The sequence below is a fragment of the Phoca vitulina genome, unplaced genomic scaffold, assembly GCF_004348235.1.
Source record: "Phoca vitulina isolate PV1807 unplaced genomic scaffold, GSC_HSeal_1.0 scaffold131, whole genome shotgun sequence".
In the NCBI taxonomy this organism is placed as follows: domain Eukaryota; kingdom Metazoa; phylum Chordata; class Mammalia; order Carnivora; family Phocidae; genus Phoca; species Phoca vitulina.
Window position 1 is genome coordinate 125,539 of NW_022589834.1, and position 23,637 is coordinate 149,175.

Below are 23,637 nucleotides of genomic sequence, written 5' to 3' on the forward strand. Positions count from 1 at the left end.
TATGAAAAAAAACCACAGACAATATTATCCTTAATGGGGAAAAACTGAGAGTTTTTCCTCTGTGGTCAGGAACAAGACAGGGATATCTACTCTCACCACTGATATTTAACATAGTACTAGAAGTCCTAGTCATAGCAATCAGACAACAAAAAGAAAGAAAAGGCATCCAAATTGGTAAGGAAAAAATAAAATCTTCACTATTTGCAGATGACATGATACTGTATATAGAAAACCCTAGGGACACCTGGATGGCTCAGTTGGTTAAGTGTCCAACTTGTGGTTTTGGGTCAGGTCATGATCTCATGGGTCATGGGATTGAGCCCACATCAGGCTCTCCACCCAGCGGGAAGTCTGCTTGAGATTGTCTCCCTCTGCCCCCTCCCCCAACTCTCCCTCTCTCTCTCTCTGTAAAATAAATAAATCTTAAAAAAAAAAAAAAACCCTGAAGACTCCACCAAAAATTGCTAGAACTGATCAGGAATTCAGTAAAGTTGCAGGGTATAAAATCAACATACAGCAATCTGTTGCATTTTTATACACCAATAATGAAGTATCAGAAAGAGAAATCAAGGAATTGATCCCATTTACAATTGCACCAAAAACCATAAGATACCTAGGAATAAACCTAACCAAAGAGGTAAAAAACCTGTACTCTGAAAACTATAAAACAGTGATGAAGAAAATTGAAGATGACACAAAGAAATGGAAAAACATTCCATGCTCATGGATTAGAAGAACAAACATTATTAAAATGTCTGTGTTATCCAAAGCAATCTACACATTTCATGCAATCCCTATCAAAATACCAATAGCATTTTTCACAGAGCTAGCACAAACAATTCTAGAATTTGTATGGAACCACGAAGACCCCGAATAGCCAGAACAACCTTGAAAAAGAAAAAGTTGGAGGCATCACAATTCCGGACTTCAAATTATATTACAAAGTTGTAGTGATCAAAACAGTATGGTACTGGCACAAAAATAGACACATAGATCATGGAACAAAATAGAAAATCCAGAAATGAATCCACAACTATATGGTCAATTAATCTTTGACAGTGGGGGAAAGAATATCCAATGGAAAAAAGTCTCGTCAGCAAATAGTGTTGGGAAAACTGGACAGCAACATGCAGAAGAATGAAACTGGCCCACTTTCACACACCATGCACAAAAATAAATTCAAAGTGAATTAAAGAGCTAAATGTGAGACAGGAAACCATCAAAATCCTAGTAGAGAACACAGGCAGTAACCTTTGTGACATCGACCATAGCAACTTCTTACTAGATATGTCTCCTGAGACAAGGGAAACAAAAGCAAAAATAAACTACTGAGACTTCAACAAGACAAAAGGCTTCTTCTGCACAGCAAAAATCAACAAAACTAAAAGGCAGCCTAAAAAATAGGAGAAGGTATTTGCAAATGATGTATCTGATAAAGGGTTAGTATCCAAGTATATAAGGAATTTATAAAGTACAACACCTTAAAAACAAATAACCCAGTTAAGAAATGGGCAGAAGACACGAATAGACATTTTTCCAAAGAAGACATACAGATGGCCAACAGACACATGAAAGATGCCAAACACCATTCATCATCAGGGAAATACAAATCAAAAGTGTAATGAGATATCAACTCACACCTTTGGGAATGGCTAAAATCAACAACACAAGAAACAACAGGTGTTGGCGAGGATGTGGAGAAAGGGAACCCTCTTGCACTGTTGTTAGGAATGCAAACTGGTGCAGCCACTCTGGAAAACAGTATGGAGGTTTTCCAAAAGTTAAAAAAAAAAAAAAGAACTACCATATGATTCAGCAATTGCAATACTAGGTATTTACCCAAAGGATACAAAAATACTAATTTAAAGGGATACATGCACCCTGATGTTTATAGCAGCATTATCAACAATAGCCAAATTATGGAAAGAGTGCAATGACCAAAGAACAGATAAAGAAGATGTGATAAAAAAAAAAAAAAAATATATATATATATATATATATATATATATATAATGGAATATTACTCAGCCATCAAAAAGAATGAAATCTTGCCATTTGTAATGATGTGGTTGGATCTAGAGTGTATTATGCCAAGTGAAATAAGTCAGTCAGAGAAGACAAATACCATATGATTTCACTCATATGTGGAATTTAAGAAACAAAACAGATGAACATATGGGAAGGGAAAAAAAGAGAAGGCAGCTAACTGTAAGAGACTCTTAACTACAGAGAACAAACAGGGTTGCTGGAGGGGTTGTGGGTGGGGGGATGGGCTAAATGGGTGATAGGTATTAAGGACGGCACTTGTGATGAGCACTGGGCTTTCTTTTTTCTTTTTTTTTATTATGTTCAATGTGCATCAGTAGCTTTTTTTTTTTTAAAGATTTTATTTATTTATTTGACAGAGAGAGACACAGTGAGAGAGGGAACACAAGCAGGGGGAGTGGGAGAGGGAGAAGCAGGCTTCCCGCTGAGCAGGGATCCTGATGTGGGGCTCAATCCCAGGACCCTGGGATCATGACCTGAGCCAAAGGGAGACACTTAATGACTGAGCCACCCAGGCACCCCAGTACATCAGTAGTTTTTGATGTAGTGTTCAACGATTCATTGGAGCACTGGGTTTTATATGTAAGTGATGAATCACTATATTCTACTCCTGAAACTAATATTACACTGTATGTTAACTAACTAGAATTTAAATAAAAACTTGAAGAAAAAAAAAAGAAGAAAAACAAAATAAAAATAGGGATAGACATAAAAAATCAACAAAAATAAAATGAAAATTAAAAAAATAAAAAACTTAATTGCTTCCCTAAAAGTCTTATCTCCAAATACAGTCACATTGAGGATTAGGACTTCAACATATGGATTTCAGGGTGACACAATTGAGTTCATAGCAAGCACTTAAGGAAAATATAGTAGTAAATCTTCATGACCTTGGATTAGACAAAGCCCTGTTAGATATGACATCAAAATCATAAGCAACTAAAGAAAACATAAGCTGAAATTTATCAAATTAATAACATTTGTGTTTCAAAGGATCTCTAAAGAAAGTTACGAACAATCCAGAATATGATAGAAAGTATTGATAAATCATATATCTGATAAGGGACTTATATCTATAATATATAAAGTGCTCCACAAATCAATAATAAAAAGATAACCTAATTTTAAATAGGCAAAGAATCTGAGTTGACATTTCTCCAAAGAAGATATTTAAATGGCCAATAAGTACACGAAAAAAATGCTGAACATTATTAGTCACTAGGCAAATGCAGATCCCAATAACGAGATACCATGTCACACCCCCTAGGGTGGCTAAAATCAAAAAGACAGAAAACAACAAATGTTCCTGAGGATATGGAGAAATTGGAACCATCATACACTGTTGGTGGGAATGTAAAATGGTGCAGCCACTTTGGAAAATAGTCTGGCAGTTCTCAAAAGGTTAAGCAGAATTACCATATGATCTAGTGATTTCACTCCTCGGTATATGCACAAAAGAAATGAAACAGTGTTCACTCAAAAGCTTGTATATATACATGAATGTTCATAGCAGTATTATTTATAAGAGTCAAAGAGTGGAAACAACCTAAATGTCCATCAACTGATAATTGGATAAATATGATTTATTCACACAGTGAAATATTTTTTTAGCAACAAAAAGAATGGAAGCACTGATACGTTCTGCAACACGTATGAATCTTGAAAACATTATAAGTGAAAGAACGCCACATGAAAGGCCACATACTGTATGATGAACGTACGGTAAGGCAAATCTGTGGCGACATAAAGTAGATTAGCGATTGCTTAGGTGGAGGGAGAGGGAGATCAAGTCATGAAAGGAAATGGGGAATGACTGGTAATGGGTATAGTGTTTCTCTTAGGGGTGATGAAAATGTTCTAAAATTGATTGTGGCCATGGTTGCAGAACACTGCATGCCCTAAAAACCATTGAATTATATACTTGAAATGGGTGAATTATATCTCAATCACGTTGTTAAAAATGAAGGAGAGAGGCTTATTGATAGATGAGTACAAGTCAATGTAAGTGGAATAGACCACTGAGTTGGCCTCATTTCTGGAGCTCTGCATGTTTTAGTATGCCTTAAATAGTACTGCCGTCTTTGGCCTTACCCAGCCCTACCTCATTTCATCTCTATGTATCCTCTGTTCTACAAGCAGTGTCTTGGCTCCACAGAGGGGACAGGATGCAGAGGTCCTGAATGTATGGTGTTGCCTCAACAGACAGGTCCCTCTCCTGTGGTTAACAGGGTTGTTTAAGATCATTCAGTAAATCATTATTGAACATCTATTGTTCAGTATTATTTAATACCATTCACAATACTATGTGAGATACTTTTGGGGACTATAAATATAAATAAGAAATGGTTCTCTCCTTCAAATTTAGGTACAGATTTATTTATAGTACAAAGTAAAAAGTAAGTTCATTAGAGCAAGGAAAATAAAATTCTATGAAACACAGAAGAGAAGAATCAATGACAGCATCACAGAGGAGATAGAATTTGAGCTGGGCCTTGAATGAACAGTTTAGATTTCAAGATGTGGAGAAGGCCGTTTAAACAATATCATGAGCAAAGGGACAAATAATAGAAATGTGGCATTTAAATTGTATAGTGATTTGTTAGCTGTGACGCAAGTCTGAGAGATGGACAAAACCAGTTTCACACCGTCTGCCTTCTCTCAGTCTCTGCACAAGCACTCTGGCACACAAAGGGGACGAGATAAAGCTGTGAAGCTGATGTCCAATATTATAACTCTCGTCTCTTTTTTCTCTCTCTATCCAAGAGGTTAAGGTCATTACTGCTACAAGAAAGACACATTGCTAATGCTACTGCCCTGTGCTGTGGTTGCTGGTTTTGACAGAGCCATGCATCAGGAGGAGTTTGCTGTTTGATGATATGGATCATACAGTCCTTTTTGGCTCAAAAGTTACAGAGTTCTGTGATCTAAAACCTCTGTCAATAGATAAAAGATTTAAATGCAAAAAAAAATGAAATTATAGGGGTGCCTGGGTGGCTCAGTCAGTTAAGAGTCCGACTCTTGGTTTCAGCTCGGGTCATGATCTCATGCATGGGTCGTGGGATTGAGCCCCGCATCAGGATCCACGCTTGGTGGAGAGTCTGCTTGAAGATTCTCTCCCTCTACCCCTCCCCCCACTCTCTCACACTCTCTCTCTAAAATGAATAAATAAATCTTTTTAAAAATGAAATTATAGAAGTACCAGAAACATTCATGGGATAAAGCTTCTTAATTAAAGAGTCTGAGAATAAAGTAAGATAAAAACAGAGAGGGAAGCAAACCAGAAGAGACTATAGGGAACAAACTGAGGGTTGCTGGAGGGGAGTTGGGTGGGAGGATGGGATAATGGGGTGATAGGCATTAAGGAAGGCACGTGATATAATGAGCATTGGCACTGGATGTTATATGCAACTGATGAATCACTAAATTCTACCTCTGAAACTAATAATACACTGTGTGTTAACTGACTTGAATTTAAATAAAATCTTAAGAAAAATAAAAGTTTCTGAGAAGAAAAATATACTGTAGGCAAAGTCAAAGTTCAAACAAACTAGGAAAAATACTTGCAACACATATGATGAATAAAAGGATAATTTCCTTAATGTTCATCAACATGTCAGTAGCTCAAAGACCAGCAATTCCATGGAAATTGGCAAAGGACACAACCAAACAGTTCGTAGGAAAAGAAATGTGGATGGCAATAAACATATGAAAAGACTCACAACCTTACCCACAATTAAAAGAACTACAAATTAAACTACAAAGAGATTTTATTTCTCCTTCATTACAGTGGCAAAGATCAAAGATTTTTATTAAAGCCTGTGTTGACAAGGGTATAGGGAACAGGCAGGCAGGGCTGATTGGTATGTAAACTGTAGAACTTCTTTGCAGAGTAACTTGGTGATGATTATCAATGTTTAATGTACACATGGTGAAGTATTTAGGGAGAAGTGTACTGATATTTGCAACTTACTTTGAAATGTATCAAAAAAGATGGATTGATGGATGGATCAATGTTAATGTTAATGCTTGAATCCAAATGATGTGCATACAGATGTCCACTGTAAAATTCTGTCATTTTTTCTGTTTGTTTGAAAGTGTTCACAATACAATGTTGGGAAAAAATAATATGCATAAATCTGTGACTCAGCAATTCTTCTAAGAATTTACCTTGATATACTGGTACATGTGCACAAAGATATATAAATATATCACTCATGTATATATCATATATATATTCATGTGTATCATATATATCATATATGTATTCATATATATATATGTATTCATTACAGCCTTGGTTATAGTGATGAAGCATTAGGTACAACCTAAATGTTTTCAATAGGGAAATGGTTATATAATTAGCCATTTAGTGAAATGCCATGTTGCCATTAAAAAAAATACGGCAGATCTCTTTAAAATTGTCTCCAAGGTATATATGAAAAAAGCAAGGTACAATATAGTATACTACTCTTTGATACTTTTTATATATGCATAATATTGCTCTGAAAGGATACAGAAGAAACTGGTAAGACTGGTTTCTTTTTTTTATGTAACAGAATTTTTATTAAATATTACATAATTAAATAATCGTTTTAATATTAAATAATGTGAGGGGATCACTTCACATATCACACAAACTTTGCAAAATGTGAAAATGCAGACTCCTCCTGCCTCCCTGGAAATCTTACCATTTGGAATACCTCATGCAGCACTCCAGTCTTTCAGCATATAAATGGCTCTCTTTTTTCAAGTCTATCAAAGTATAATTTACCTACAATAAAATCCAGCCATTTAAGGGGCGCCTGGGTGGCTCAGTCGTTAAGCGTCTGCCTTTGGCTCAGGTCATGATCCCAGCGTCCTGGGATCGAGCCCCGCATCGGGCTCCCTGCTCCATGGGAAGCCTGCTTCTCCCTCTCCCACTCCCCCTGCTTGTGTTCCCTCTCTCTGTCAAATAAATAAAAAAATCTTTAAAAAAAAAAAATCCAGCCATTTAAAATGTACATTTCAGTGAGTTTTTACAAATGTATAGTTAAACCTGTTGTGTCTTGTGTTGTTAATTTTAGCCATTCTGACTTCTTTCAGAGAGGAGTTTTGGCAGGTGGGGAATGATGTGATTCAGGGTGGGAGAAAGAGTCACTGTATGCCTGTTGGTATTTCTTTATAGGGGTTGGGGGGACAGGAGAGGGGAGAGGAGTTTGTTTTGTTTGAGAGGAGTTAATTTTTAAAGAAAAATGTATCGTACTATACATACTGGGAAGCAGTATAGCATCTTGGTTAGGAACTCAGTCTCTGAAGTGAAACAGAAGATGATAGTTGGGTCTGGTTTCACTATTTATAGTTAAATGGTCTTAGGCAAATATTTAATCTCTCTAAGCCTCATGGAGAAAATAGAGGTACCTACTTCTTAGGGTTGATGTAAAAATTAAATGGATAATTCATGCAAAACACTCCATTTGTCAGCTATAACTATCTTTGTATAGTTTACATTTAGAATAATTATCATTTTTTTACTCCAAAAAGTATAGTTTTAAGTTTTCCTTAAAACCATAATCTTTTTCTACTTCTTGCTTAGTATTTAGACTCTCTCCAACTCTTTTTTGAAATAGTTGTCTTTCTTCTTCCAGATACCTTAAGGTACATTATAAATTAATTACCTATAGAATTAGGAGTCTGAGACTTTCTATGGAAACCTACAAATAACAGTTAAAATTCTTCCATGTTATAATATGCTGGTATCTCACATAGTCGAAGACTAGCCTAGGTCTGATTTGTGGTTTTGCTTTTATGGTTTAGGAATCAAAGTGCCTCTCATTGTTCCATTACTTAGGAGTAATGGGATCAGTTAGTTACTGTGGCTGCCTATAAAGCCTATAGTGATAATTGACCAGCTCTATATCCTTATTCTCTTTTTCCTCAGGACTTCATATCATCCACAGTCTAGATGAAGTCAATTTCATACAGAACCTTGTGTTTTACATTGAAGCTGCATATAAAACTGCTGTAAGTACTCATTTGGGAATTGATTTTAAGCATATGTTTCTAAAAATACTGAACAACCCCCTCCTTCTCCTAATGCTGCCCCTCATAGTGAACCAATCTATAAAACTTCTGGCAGAAATTGCCTTCAGCCTCTTTCTTTGCTAAGCTCCATCATCCTCTGTTTGCCTTCTCTCCAAAGGAGTTACAGAGACAAAAGGGTCAAGATGCTATGCTTCCACTCCTGTCAAATTCTGTAATATCTCATATCATGTATTTGGGAATCTGGAGCTAAATTGTCTTATTTTAGTGGTCTGTGGTCTTGAACTGGAGCAAGATGGCTAGGGAGTATAATGGGTAAGTTAGCTACTTAGACATAAAATTTAGTCATATGTTTAATATTATCTGTAGACATTCAGTGCTTACTATACAAAAAATAGTTCCTTTTTCTCACAACTACCATATGAGGTAGGTTTATATTAAATCATAATATATTTAACATCTCCTCTCTCAGGGATCACTGTTCTTCATTGCATAATGTTCACTGTATTGAAAATGGCTGTGTCATAAATAGTCCAGTTTTTTTAGTCATCTAATTGTTTAATTTGTTTAGTTGTTTCTCGCTGGTTTAGATGGGAGCGTAAACCTGTGGCCTGTCACTCCATATTTGCCAAAAGGATAAGTTTAACATAGATATATTTGATGCAAGCAGACCTTATTTGTTGACTGATCACTTTGCCTTCTGATACCGTAGGCCTGCTAAGGTCCAGGGTACAGGTCAGGGTTCTCTGGCCTCTCCATTGCAGCCAGGGGTTGCAGCAGCAGAATTAATGACATGTGCCTTCTCATACTCTAATCTTGCTGCACAAATTAGGGTAGAGCTGGGTTTGGGAACAAGTGAGGCTAGCCATGGGATAAATATGGCTTACCTTCCAGAAGCTTCACTTTAACTCAGAGATTTGATATAAAAAGTAATTTAAGGTAAATATAGAAACAAACATAGGGGGGTGTGTGTGTATGTGCATGCACACATGCATGTGTACACATGGATATTTCCAAATTCTGTTCAATGAGAGAGCCTAGAAGCAATGACACCACAGTGACAATGAGCCAGTGCCTAGGTCTTGGATTGTAACTATTCGTAATAAAAAAAAAAAAAAAAAAAACAGGTTTCCTTGTAGAAGTGATTGTTTCTAGGGCTGGGGGGAGGAAAATACAAGATGAAACTACAGTATCTTGTAGTGACAGAAAGTGAGGACGTGTTCAGAAAGAATGGGGCATGTCCAAAGGGTGCAGGAGCCAACCTGGAAGAACTCCCAATGGCTAAAGCTGGAACAATTTGAGCAACAAAACAAGTAATGATAATATTTTATTATAACCCAGAGAATAACCTAAATATCTATAAGTTCATACTGATATAAACAAATGAATAAATGAGGGAGAAAGGACAGCTCTTCCTTAGAGAAGAATTGCAATTAATGACTGTAGAGGTAATGAAGGAACTAAAAAAATCACCATTGAAGCACCACTGTAATAATTGTTGCAGACAAAATTCACCAATGGTTGCTAAATTGGTGGGTAGATGTTTGAGGAGATACAGGATATTTGCACAGTTGTAAAGTATCTTTCTTGAGATAGTTATTAATCATACGGGGGAAAATGGTAACAGTAGACTGGAGAAACCCTGTAGACACCACCTTAACCGCGTGATGAAGGTTAACATCACCATAATAGGACATATCAACATCGTGTACTCCCTGATATGATGCAGTGAGAAGGACACAGCATAACATCTGTAGAAATCTTGACCAAAAAATGCACAATCTTAATCTAATGAAGGGAAGACATCAGGTGAACCTAAATTGAGAGAAATCTATAAAATACCTGACCACTGATCTTCTGAAAGTGTCAAGGTCATGAGAGGCAAGACTTGAGAAACTTTAACTGATTGGAAGAGACTAAGGAGGCATGACAAATGCAGCATGGTATTCTGGATTGGATCCTGGAACATAAAATGGTTATTAGTGGAAAAACTGGTGAAATCCTAACAAAGTCCATAATCTGGTTACTAGTATTGTACTAATGTTAATTTCTTAGCTTTGACAAGTGTTATGTCAGATGTTAACATTAGGGGATGTTGAGTGAAAGCTATATGGGAACTCACTGTAGTATTTCTGTAACTTCTCTGTAAGTTTAAAGTTATTTCAAATAAAACAGTTCTTAAAAAGTAATTTTAAATGTTATATTATCGAGGGGCCATATACAGCTATGTTTAAGAATTTACACTTTGGACTGAGAGTACTTGGACTCTAATCCTAGCTCTGTCACGTATTAGCTGTGTGGCCTTGGGTGAGTCACTTAGCCTCTCTCTGCACCTTAGTTTCATCATCTATAAGATAAAAGGATTAAGGAAGATAGTAGTATAAAGTGCATAGGTTAGTGTATGGTACATTGTCAATGCCAACAGAGAGTAAAATTAGATATTTAAGATAAAACACTGGGGTGCTGTTTGGGCTCCATCTTCTAGACCCCCTGAGTATCTGCCTTGATAAAAAATTTTGAGAAGCATTTCTCTACATGGACTGAGTTATACTTCTTAGGCCTGATCAGCTGTTGAGGAGTCTTCCAACTTCTTAGAGGTCCCAGGAGAATTTGAAGCTACTAGGAAAAGAGCTACAGGGGCAACCCAACTCATTGGCATCTCCTTAATAGGTGTTGTGGGTACACATATGTATGGCAAATTAGCTACTATGTGTGCCTTTTATTCAAGAATTGTGTGTCTAGTAAGCATTTAGTAGTAATGACTTGCTAATGGTATGCTGGTTATTTTATGCTAGGACTTTGGGATATGGGAACGTGGAGACAAGACCAACCAAGGGATCTCAGAATTGAATGCCAGTTCAGTTGGCATGGCAAAGGTAATTTTCCTTGCTTTGTTTGTACCAAGTGTGGGGTAAGGAAATACACCTTTATCATAGATAAAGGCTTAACATGAATTTGGATCATCATCAAATTTTAAGACACAGGCAAAATTTGGATTCTCCCATAGAACTATGGACATGTAGGTAAAGATTTATTTCATTAGCTCCAGATTTGTATATCCAACTGCTTTCGTAGCATATCTCTACTTACATATACCACAGAGACCTCAGAGAACATATTTTTTTAAAGATTTATTCATTTATTTGAGAGAGAGAAGTGAGTGTGTGTGCACATGAGGGCCGGGCAGAGGGAGAAGGAGAGAGAATCTCCAACAGAGTACCCACTGAGTACAGAGCCCAACACAGGGCTCGATCCCACGACCCCAGGATCATGACCTGAGCTGAAATCAAGAGTCAGACACCTAACCAGCTGAGCCACCCAGGCACCCCAGAGAACGTATCTTCAACTAAACTCATCTTCTCTACCATTACAAAAGTAAAAAGAGGCCTTCCCCTTCCATACACCAGTTGACAAAACTTGATTGTCAGAGAACCATCTGTCAATCCTGAACCCCCCTCACTCTCCTGAATCCCACATATCATCATCATCATCATTAACTACCTTTCCACTTGACTCCATCTTTTCCTTCCCATTGCTACTGCCTTAATTTCAGCTCTTATTTTTGGAGACAGAAAGAAGCCATAAAATAGAATAGCAGGAATAGGATCAGACATATCCATTATAATAATAAATATGCATGACCTAATTGAAGTTTCCCCTCCAAAAGACACAGATTGATTTTAAAAGGATAATACATCCCTGTGTTCATTGCAGCATTATTTACAATAGCCAGGATATGGAAGCAACCTAAGTATCCATCTATAGATAAATGGATAAAGAAGATGTGATACACACACACAATGCATTACCCAACCATAGAAAAGAATGAAATCTTGCCATTCATGACAACATGGATGGATGTAGAAGGTATTATACTAAGTGAAATAAACCAGACAGAGAAAGACAAATAGCATATGATTTTACTTATGTGTGGAATCTAAAAAACCAAAACAGTAAGAGCAACCTAAATTTCCAACAATTGTTAAATGGTTAAATAAATAAGAGAGAATATTATGTTGAAATACAGAATTTTCATAATATGGAGAAACATTTATGCTCTAGTATCCTAACCAAATTTCATATGAAACATGATCTCAACTATAGACAGATTTACATAAAGAAAACTAATAGGAAACATGCCAAAAATATTAGCATTATTTTGGGTGATTTTTTTGCCCTCTCTATACTTTTTATGTTTTCAAATATTCTATAACAAGTATGTTATATTTTATAATCAGAAAAGCAAGAAATTAATAAGCAAATTCTATTTTTTTAAAAAAAATCTTCTGCCTTGGTGACTAGTAACTTTCATCTTTAAGTCAATCATAGTATCTTTTTAGGGTATTCACTTCCCTATGGAAACTCAGTGATGTGCCAATACCTAATGGCTGTTGCATTTTAATATCTTACATCCACACAACTTCTAGCATTTCTTATGTGCTGGTATCATACTTGCAGCTACCCTACCAGAAGAGTGGTTTACTATAAATTCATCTGTGCCTTGTTCAAATTACTTTTGAAGTGTGATGCTTGGCTTGATAATGCTATAACTTTATCTATGCTGTATCTTTTTTTAAATGCATTTTTAAAGAATTCAGCCGCTGGAGATAAAAATAATAAAACAATAAAATTTTAAAAACAAAATGTATCTTTATTGAGATGTAATAGGCATATAACGTTGTGTAAGTTTGGAGTGTACAACATGTTGATTTGACACATTTTTATTGCAATATGATTACCACCAAAGTGTTAGGTAACACCTCTATCACATCATACAATTATCATTTTTTCTGTGATAGGAATGATTAATATTTGGTCTCTTAGCAACTTAGAAGTTTATAATACACTATTATTGTCCATAATCACTGTGCTATGCATTAAGTCTCCAGAACTTATTTATCTACTGGTTGCAAGTTTGTACCTTTTTTAAAAAAGAATTATTTATTTTAGAGAGAGAGAGAGACAGAAAGGGAGCAAATGGGGGGAGGGGCAGAGGGAGAGAGTCTTCAAGCAGACTCCCTGCTGAGCATGGAGCCCTGTGTGGGGCTCAGTCCCACCACCTGTGAGATCATGACCTGAGCTGAAACCAAGAGTTGGGCGCTTAACCAACTGAGCCACCCAGGAGCCCCGCAAGTTTGTACCTCTAAACAACATCTCCTCAATTCCTCCATCCCCCAGCCCTTGGTAACCACCATTTTACTCTGTTTTTTGAATTTGACTTTTTAAGTTCCACATATAAGTGATGTAGTACAGTATTTGTCTTTCTCTAACTTATCTCACTTAGCATAATGACCTCAAGGTCCATCTCTGTGGTCACAAAGGACAGGATTTCCTTCTTTCTCACAGCTGAATGATATTCCATTGAGTGTGTGTGTATCATGTCTTCTTTACCCATTCATCTGTTGACAGTGTTTCTGTATATTGGCTATTGTGAATAATGCTGCAATCAACAGGGAGTACATATATCTCTTTGATACCCTCTTTTCATTTCCTTTGTATATGTGCCCAAGAGTGGAATTTCTGGATCGATCATATGATAGTCCTATTTTAAGTTTTTGAGGAACCCCCATAGTGTTTTCCATAGTGGCAGAACCAATTTGCATTCCATCCAACAGTGTATGAGGGTTCCCTTTTCTCCACATTCCCGAGCCACTTGTCTTTTTGATAATAGCCATTCTTGCAGGTGTGAAGTGAAATCATATTGTGGTTTTGATTTGCATTTCCCTGTTGATTAGTGACTTTGAACATCTTTTGATGTACCTGTTGGCCATTCGTATGTCTTCTCTGGAAAAAATATCTATTCAATTCCTCTGCTCATTTCTTAATTGAATTGTTTTTTTATTTTTGAGCTGTATGAGTTATTTACATATTTTGGATATTGACCTCTATAGTTTGAAAATATTTTCTCCTATTCCATAGGTTCCCTTTTCATTTTTTTGATTGTTTCTTTTTCTGTGCAGGGACTTTTTAGTTTGATGTAGTCCCACTTATTGATTCTTGCTTTTATTGCTTGTGCTTTTGGTGTCATATCTAAAAAATCATTGCCAAGACTAGTATAAAGGGGCTTTTTTCTTATGTTTTCTTCTAGAAGTTTTACAGTATCAGGTCTTATGTTTAGTCCATGTCAAGTTAATTTTTGTGAGGGTGTAAGTTAGGGGTCTGATTTCATTCTTCTGCATGTGGTTATCTAGTTTTCCCAACACCATTTGTTGAAGAGACTCTTCTTTCTGCATTGACTCTTCCTGGCTCCCTTGTCAAATATTCATTGACTGTAAATGCAGGGGTTTATTTCTGACTTTTATTCTGTTCCATTGGTGTGTGTGTCTATTTTTATGCCCATACCATACCATTTTAATTACTATAGCTTTGTAGTATAGTTTAAAATCAAGAGTGTGATGCCTCCGGCTTTGTTCTTTCTTGTGATTGCTTTGGCTATTTGGTGTCTTTTGTGGTTCCAGACACATTTTAGGATTGTTTATCTATTTCTGTGAAAAATGCCATTGGAATTTTGATAGCAATTGCATTGGATCTATAGATGGCTTTTGGTAGTATGGACATTTTAACAATATTATTTCTTCCAATCCATTGAACATGGGATATCTTTCCATTTGTTTGTTTTTAATTTCTTTCCTCCAAGTATTGTAGTTTTCTTTTTTTTTAAAGATTTTATTTATTTATTTGAGAGAGAGAGAATGAGAGAGAGAGAGAGAGAGCACATGAGGGGGGGAGGGTCAGAGGGAGAAGCAGACTCCCCGCCGAGCAGGGAGCCCAATGCGGGACTCGATCCCGGGACTCCAGGATCATGACCTGAGCCGAAGGCAGTCGCTTAACCAACTGAGCCACCCAGGCGCCCCAAGTATTGTAGTTTTCATTGTATAGCTCTTTTACCTCCCTAGGTAAATTTACCCTTAAGTATTTTATTACTTTTGATGCTATTGTGAGTGGGATAGTTTTCTTTATTTCTTTCTCCAGATGTTTTTTTTGTTGTTGATGTACAGAAGTGCCACTGATTTCTGTATGTTGATTTTATATCCTGCAACTTTACTGAATTTATTGATTGTTCCAACACTTTTTGTTTGAGTTTACAGTTTTCTGTATATAATATATCATCTTCAGATAATGACAGTTTTACTTCTTCCTTTCTGATTTAGATGCCTTTTATTTCTTTGTCTTGCCTAATTGCTCTAGCTAGGACTTCAAATATTATGTTGAATAAGAGTGGTGTGAGTGGGCATCCTTGTCTTGCTCCTGATCTTAGAGGAAAAGCTTTCAATTTTTCACTATTGTTTTTGTTTTTATTTGAATTCCAGTTAGTTTCAGGTGTGCAGTATAGTGATCCAACACTTATAATACCCGGTGCTCATCACAACAAGTGTTAGCTGTGGGTTTGTTGTATATGGCCTTTATTATGTTCAGGTATGTTCCTTCTATACTGAATTTGTTGAGGTTTTTATCATGAATGGTTGCTTGCAACCTCCATCTTAACTGTCTCTGGGATAATATGGGAGGCAAAGAAAAACTCAGAGGCCCCTGGGAATAAAGAATGCTACATTGTTTTTGCTGTTCTGCTGAACAAATTAAAAATGACTTCATATGCACTGATATGATACTGGGGTACAGGGAGGAGAAATCTGTATCTTTTGCGGAAAATGTCCTTTCTTTCTTTGCTCTTCATAGGCAGCCCTGGAAGCATTGGATGAACTGGACCTGTTTGGTGTGAAAGGTGGGCCCCAATCAGTTATCCATGTCCTGGCTGATGAAGTACAACACTGCCAGGTAAGAGAATAATGAAGGACATTATAGAAAATGTTATTCTTACCCAGACTCGGGATGAGAATGGCCTTGAGAATAAAGAGACCCGAGAGTACATAATCTGATTTATTACCATGTGCCAAAAATGTATTATCCAAGCTTCCCATGCTGAGATAAGGCTGATATAGCATGAACTATAACATACGTCATAGTCCTGTTCTCTCAGCCATACTTATAAAGGAATCTCATCATAGTATGTGGAATTCTCCACTGTTGTCCTATCAAGGGTCTATGGGCTCTGCTCCTTTTCTAAATATACCAAGAGAACAAGAGGTGACTGATTTGAGTGTTCTTCTTGATAGTGGCTTTGAAACATTCTCTTGTCCCCAGTTGGCTCTAGGCTTAGATGTTTGGAGATTAGACTGTTTAAGTGGTAAATATGTATCTTCACTTTTGTTTAGGGTTACTCTCTGTATTGAAAGAGTAAGGTTCTTCTCATTGGCAAGATGACTTTCTCCCCATCTTCAAACCCTGATTAGATAACAATGGCGAATATAAACTCATCTTCTCATTTCAAAAATGTGAAATTTTCCTTGGAAAAAATAAATGTCAGCAGTGTAGGAGCTGAGCTTTCCACATCCTGCTTTCTCAGCAGCTGCATTTTCTCTATCTTTATGCTTCAGTGGTTGCTAATGGCGCAAGGGGATTGTGGACAGATGATGTTTAGAGTATTCTTTATCCATTAGCAGCTCTTTAAGATTCAGGATTGGGAAGTCTTGAGAGCAGTATTAAGACAAGAGATGATGTACAGAAATAGCTAGTTTTCTAAGCTCTCACTTAGAAATTATTACTGAATTATTATGGAATTCAGTGTTGATTATCATTGAATCATTATTATGGTATAATGTTTAGATTTTCTCCCGAATGATCCTCTTCCACATAGATCATTTGAAACTAAAGCTGTTAGTTTTATAATCCCAAGTTATTTACTAATGTGCCACTTTTGACTTCCTTTCTTCCTTTTTAGTCTATCCTTAATTCGATACTCCCCCGCGCTTCCACATCCAAAGAGGTAGATGCTAGTCTGCTTTCAGTTATTTCCTTCCCAGCCTTTGCAGTAGAGGATGGCCAGTTGGTAGAGCTCACAAAGCAAGAAATCATCACCAAGCTTCAGGTATGTCCATACGTGCCCTTCTTTTCTTTAAGGCTTTGACTTTAAGGAGAAATTAATGTCGTTGGGGGCTTCAAGTCAGTGATTTAGCCAAATGATCAGGGTTAACACCCCCAGTAATAGAACATATTGACCAGTGTGGTATCTGTGCAAACAATGCATTATCTCAGTCTAATCATGAGAAAACATCAGACAAAACCAAATTGAGGGACATTCTGCAGAATAATGGATGATCTCTTCAAAAGCGTCAAGGTGATGAGAAACAAGGAAAGACTGAGGAACTGTCACAGATTGGAAGAGACTAAAGAGACGTGACAACTGAATGCAGTGGGATACTGAAATGGGTTTTGGAAGAGAAAAAAAGCCATTAGTGGAAAAACTGGAGAAACCCAAAGAAGTTTTGTACTTTGGTTAATAGTGTTGTACCAAGATTAATTTTTTAGTTTTGATAAATGTTCTACAGTTATGTAAGATGTTAATATAAAGGAACAGTGGATGAAGGGTAATGGGGACTCTCTGTACTATTTTTGCAACTCTTCTGTAAGTCTCAAATTATCTCAAAATTTAACAAAAAATATGTTGTCTTTTCTTAAAAAAAAGCCTGTTGCTCTCTTATGAGCTCTGTGAACAGGACCACATAGATTAGTAATTGGGCTGTTACAGACTTACCCTATGGTGGAAAGTGATGGAGAGGATAATATTAGAAACTCTGCTTTAGGGAAAAGCCTGTAACTTAGCCCTCACTTGAACTCACATTGATTGCTGAAATCAGTTTCTGCTGCTGGGCTGATATCAGAGGTTTTTTTAAAAAAATTACATTTTATTATTTTTTAAATCCTGTATCTGTGTTGGTGATAGGTCGGCACGTGTAGCTGTTGCAAAGGATGTATTTCTGATGCATTATATGACTGTACCAATGTACATGCTTCTGATTTTTTTTCTCTGCATTCCCAGGGGCGTTATGGTTGTTGTCGCTTTCTACGAGATGGATATAAAACTCCTAAAGAGGTAGGTTTCTTTTCCCCAAAATGAGTCCACGGTAGAATGGTCACTACTGTCCGCGGTCTCATTCAGAGAAAATACTTATGTTGGCTAACTGAACATAATAAAAAAAATACTCAAAAGAGAAAATACTTAACTCACTGGTGGTACTTAAAATAATCACTCAATAGGATAACAATAACTCATGTTTGCTACCTTCGTTGGGCTTAGTTGCCAAGTTCTATTTGTGAGCCTTTATGGATTAAATAAAATAGAGGAAGGTGCAATTCTTCCACTTCTTGCAGCTGGTTGGTTTCAGGAAAGAGCTACTGATAGATCCTTAAATCAGTGGATGAGAGTTTAAGCAGAAACAGAATATTTGAATAGTCTCAAAGTATCTCCCTCCCCAATATTTCATAATTACAAAGGGGAAAATCTTTCCTTTGTTAGGTCTTCCTGGCCCCCTTCCATCTCTTGCAGTTGGTTAGTTCTAAACAGAACCTGATCTTGAAAAGTTAACATCCTTCTGTTCCACTTGTCAAAAGTTCTCCATGGAATTATCAATGGAGAAAATTAAGTATTAAAGGGAATGAATGGTCAAGAAGGAGCACTTCACTGGCAATGTAAACGTTGTTTAGGGCTTTTTTTAATCATCGAGCTCAAACTCTTCTGGTCTACTTCCCTTCTTCCACTTTATTCTTTAGCCCTGTTGATTTCTAGCTCTACCAATCTATTAAAATTACACTCTGAAATATCATCAGAATCTCCCAAGTGATCAATCCAATAGCCTTTACCCCATCCTTATTATACTTGACTTCTCTGTCGTACATTACTGTTCCCTACCCCTCCATTTTCTTGAAATTCTTTTCCCATTTACTTTATACAACACTACACTATCCTAATTCTTCTCTTTTTGTTCTTTCCTCACCGAACTATGAGGGTTTACCAAGATTCTGTTCTTGGGTCCTTTGTTCACTGTATGTAGGTGCTACATCTGTAACTTGTGCTTCAAGTGTCACCTCTACAAGAATGATTCCCAAACCCTCATCTCTTGCTGTCCTTGTAAACATTTCTGTTTGTATGTTCTGCTGCTACCTCAAACTTAACAGATATAAAATCACACTCATGTTTATTGTAAATGAATCTCACTTCTTCATATACCTGCCTATGGTATCATTCTTATCCCAGTTCTACTAGTTACAAGTCACATCACAAAGTACTCGCTGGGGGAGGGGGAGTATGTAATGCCCTGCCTTCTCCGAAACAAACTATCAGAAGTGAAAGGCTGTGTTATGAGACCTCCGAACAAAAGACGTATGGCCGACTTTGCAGTGATAAGATAGACTTTTTTGTGTTTTTACCAGGATCCCAGTCGCCTGTATTATGAACCATCTGAGCTGAAGTTATTTGAAAACATTGAGTGTGAATGGCCACTGTTCTGGACGTACTTTATCCTCGATGGGGTCTTCAGTGGCAATGCGGAACAGGTAATATGCCAGAGAAAGAGCTTTCCAGAAGAATGGGTTTTAGTATGTCTTCGTCTTTCAGTTAATGGCTGTGCTGACCCTGTGACCAAATGGAATTCTTCCCTAATAGGGAAGAAACAGAGTCCTCTAGAGTCTTCTAGAGACTAGTACTTGAGGGTACTAGGTTAAGAGTTGGAAGGCCTTTATATTGCCATCACTCAGACTTGGCTTTTAACAAACATAGATAGCAAAATAGCAAGCCCTGTCCACTTGCCTCAGTTGTTACAGGTGCTTGAGTTTACTTCCTGGCTTTGTGTATATATATATTTTAATAAATCTTGGAAATGATGTTCTGACTTTAGCCCCCCCAAAACAACAACAACCCATTTATACCTTGTCCTTGCCCCCCAAAACATGGTCATCATTGCTTTTTTGAGCTACATGAATAAAGTAATTTAGAAACCATCATTGGAAAATAGTGAGACTGGGAGATTTGATCAAGGAAGTTTAGTGCCAGGCATTCTACAAATTGGCTATGGTCTAAACTTGGACATAAATCCAACACATTTGGAAGTCACTTATACTTGGCTACATAAAACGCAATTCTGTGTAATTTGAATGCTTTGGCCAATATTAATCTGTAACTGCCAATATGAGTTTAAATAATAGGGTTACACCAAAGTTTCAGGGGCCACAAAGTGCTGTTCTACTCTAAATTTCAGTAAATTAAAGGATATCCCTTTTTGAGAAATCAAATAAGATAACAGTAATAGAAATAACCCACCCTATTTTGACCACCCTATTTTGATTCTGCCATTTTTCTCAGACCTCAAATTCCACAGGATTATTTATCAAAAACTTTTCTTGCTCAAAGAAAGATGTATTTATCAAATGTGCCTACGCCTACTAAGTACAAAGCACATTCAGGTTTTTTGGACTCGGGGGGTGGGGGAAAGAGTTGGGAAATCTGGATTCTTTTTTATTCTTTTTTTTCTGGCTTCCCTCCTGACTCTTTTTTTTTTAAGATTTTATTTATTTATTTGAGACAGAGAGAGAGCACAAGTGGGGAGGAGGGTCAGAGGGAGAGGGAGAAACAGACTCCCCAGTGAGCAGGGAGCCTGACGTGGGGTTCGATCCCAGGACCCTGGGATCATGATCTAAGCCCAAGTCAGACGCTTAACTGACTGAGCCACCCAGGCGCCCCATTCCCTCCCAACTCTTGAGTAGCCCAGATATAGTCATTGACTTCTTCGGATTCTCTGTATACAATGGAAATAGTTTTTCACTCTTCTTTAAAGAAGATGTCTCTAAAGTTGTTTTTTTTTTTTTTAATTTCACAGATGAAGATATGCCATAAGCACAAGGGACAGTCAGTTCGGCTATAATAAGACATACATGTTTCTTGAAAATCACCATGCTCTGCATATTTGAGAAATAAAAACTATAGGGCTCCTGGGAAAATGAGGTTGGGACACAACATTTTAAAAGTTTGCCAGAGGGCTCCTGGGTGGCTCAGTCGGTTAAGCATCTGCCTTCGGCTCAGGTCATGATCCCAGGGTCCTGGGATCAAGTCCCACGTTGGGCTCTCTGCTCAGCGGGGAGCCTGCTTCTCCCTCTCCCTCTGTCTGCAGCTCTGCCTACTTGTGCTCTCTCGCTCTCTCTCTGTCAAATAAATAAAAAAAAAGAAGTTTGCCAGAAATACATACAAAACGATAGGAATCTGATAAACACAGCATCATAACTTTATGCATGTGAAATGGTTAAGAAGTACATAAATACCACAGTAAATATGGCACTTGTAGCTTTAAAAAGACCTTAGGTTTGCTCGTGGGTATGTGCACCCTCGGTCCTGCCAGCTCACCTGACGGGCTCCCATGCCCACCACCCTGCGTGCCAGAGGAAGGGAACAAGAAAGATGGCAAAAGAGTGAGGGGAAGGAGAAAAAGAACATAGAGCAGACAGGACGAATACAAAATAAACTGAGGAGAAAGGGGAAGAAATGAAAGAGAAGGGAAGGCACCCAGAGTCAGGCAGCAGCTCAGGAGTGATTATGAACCGGTAGAAGGAGTGTTCCCTGAACTCAGACAAAAAGTTCTAACACGGAATGTGGATGGGTGGGGTTCATTGCCGTCCTGAGGCATGTCCATGTGCGTGTTTTGGGTATTCTTACAGGGGCTCAGTTCAGCTGAGTGTACTCTCAGGTCAAGACTGTGCATAAACACATGTCAAATCTGGGTGATGCTCAAATCATTCCGTCATACATCAGACGCATTGGAATAAATGTGTGCTTTCAAAACGACTGTGATAGCAGAACTGTTTTTTCCACCATAAATTATAGTGGGTTTTTTTTTTCCTTTTTGTGTTTTGGTGTTTGCTTTTTATGTATTACTAATCTAGTCTACAGCAAATTGTTAAGCAAAAAATGTGAACTTCACTACAAGAGAAACTTATTTTAGCAGTTAAATTCAGTTTTTAAAGCCAGTACATGTAAAGGCAAGAAGCTGTATTTCAAGTAGTGGATAAAAACAGGCCTGTGGGGCTCCTGGGTGGCTCAGTCGGTTAAGCAACTGCCTTTGGCTCAGGTCATGATCCCGGGGTTATAGGATCAAGCCCTGCATCAGGCTCCCTGCTCAGCGCGGAGTCTGCTTCTCCCTCTGCCTGCCACTCCCCCTGCTTGTGTGCTCTCTCACTCTCTCTCTCTCTGTCAAATAAATAAATAAAATATTAAACAAACAAACAAAAAACAGGCCTGCGGAGGCAGGCTGACTTGGGCTCAAATCTGGGCTCAACCTTACACTTGCTGTGTGATCTTCCACAAGTTCATAACCTCTTTGAGCCTTACTTTTTCAGGAAAAAAGGCTTTAATTGCATATACCTCCTAGGATGGTTATTAAAATTAAAGGTGTTATACACAACTAATGAATCATTGAACATTACGTCAAAAACGAATGATGTATTATATGTTGGCTAATTGAATTTAAATTAAAAAAATCAAATGTGTTAAAGCACACAAAATTTCTAGCATAGTATCTGGCCTGTAATAAGCATTTAGTAAATGCTACTCTCCTTTCTTCTCCCTTTCACCAGGTGAACATGCTCCTTTGCAACAGGAACTTCTTTGGCTACAACCCTCCCTGAGATCCCCAAAGGGAACTCTATAAACTTTTTTCTCCCTTTCTTTTATCTACAGGTTGAAGAATATAGAGAGGCTCTTGAAGCAGTCCTCATCAAGGGCAAAAACGGAGTCCCACTCTTGCCAGAGCTGTACAGTGTTCCTCCAGACAGGGTGAGTTGGACAGTGCCTTAATAACATGGAGCTGGGAGAAGGAGAGCCGGACCTCAACAGGACTGCCTCATTTGAGTCAGACAGTTTTTAATTTTCTGATTTTAATGTTCTAAAACTTTGTCTTTTGGTATAAGATGATGAAAATATGATTTTAGGCCTTTGAAAAGAAATTTTTAAAGCAGTCTCAGGTATTGCGCCATTGCATAGTGAGACAAGAGTAAGACCAAACGTTACAATGCTAGTTTCATGGGTGTATTACTTACCCTCAGACTCATCAAGATGCATACATTAAATACGTAGGGCCTTTTTATATGTCAACCATACCTCAATTTTTAAGAAAAAATTAATTGTTTAGAAATTGATTTTTTTTAAAAGACCAAACCTTAAAGTTGAGAATGATACGGAGTTCAGTAGGCAGAACTAGAGCGGTGTTCTGTGCGAACTCTCAGGATTTGGTGTTCTCTGCTTTGAGGCCAGTAATCTGGGATTGTTTGAGTAGATCAGGCTTGGAAAATGAAGTATGTCCTCATTTCCCCACAATGCCAGTTGGGAGTACCGTTGTTCCTCTTCTCCGTTACGAAGGAGCATTAGCCATGGGAGAGTTGCGGTCTTCCATTCTGGTGGAGATGGATGGAATAAGCTACTAGCAGCATCGGCAGCATCACCTGAGAGCTTGTTAGAAATGCAGATCTCAGGCCTTCCTCCACACCTACTCGGTCAGAATCTGCCTTTGGACAAGGTCCTTAGGTGATTTGTATGTACACACATTTAGAGGAGCCCTTCCCTAGACTGTAGTCATAGTGCTGGACTTTTCAGTGCATTGCATATGTAACTGTTCTATAGGGTATGAGTCACAATCCAGATTCAGCCTTTTTGTTGTCTAGTATCTTTAACCTTCTATCACCTTTTGTGTGGCT

The 23,637-nt window shown here is 37.6% G+C and overlaps 1 protein-coding gene across 7 annotated transcripts in view; it reads left to right on the forward strand.

Annotated features, from left to right (window-relative positions):
• Window positions 1-23,637, forward strand: part of PHKA1 (phosphorylase kinase regulatory subunit alpha 1) — a 141,817-nt gene that overhangs the window by 23,296 nt on the left and 94,884 nt on the right. For all 7 annotated transcript variants that reach the window (XM_032399136.1, XM_032399137.1, XM_032399138.1 and 4 more), the window contains exons 5-11: window positions 7,964-8,046; window positions 10,860-10,940; window positions 15,742-15,840; window positions 16,844-16,990; window positions 17,942-17,995; window positions 19,333-19,455; window positions 22,625-22,720. In XM_032399136.1, coding sequence (XP_032255027.1) covers window positions 7,964-8,046; window positions 10,860-10,940; window positions 15,742-15,840; window positions 16,844-16,990; window positions 17,942-17,995; window positions 19,333-19,455; window positions 22,625-22,720 — 683 coding nt within the window. The remainder of the gene's footprint in view (window positions 1-7,963; window positions 8,047-10,859; window positions 10,941-15,741; window positions 15,841-16,843; window positions 16,991-17,941; window positions 17,996-19,332; window positions 19,456-22,624; window positions 22,721-23,637) is intronic.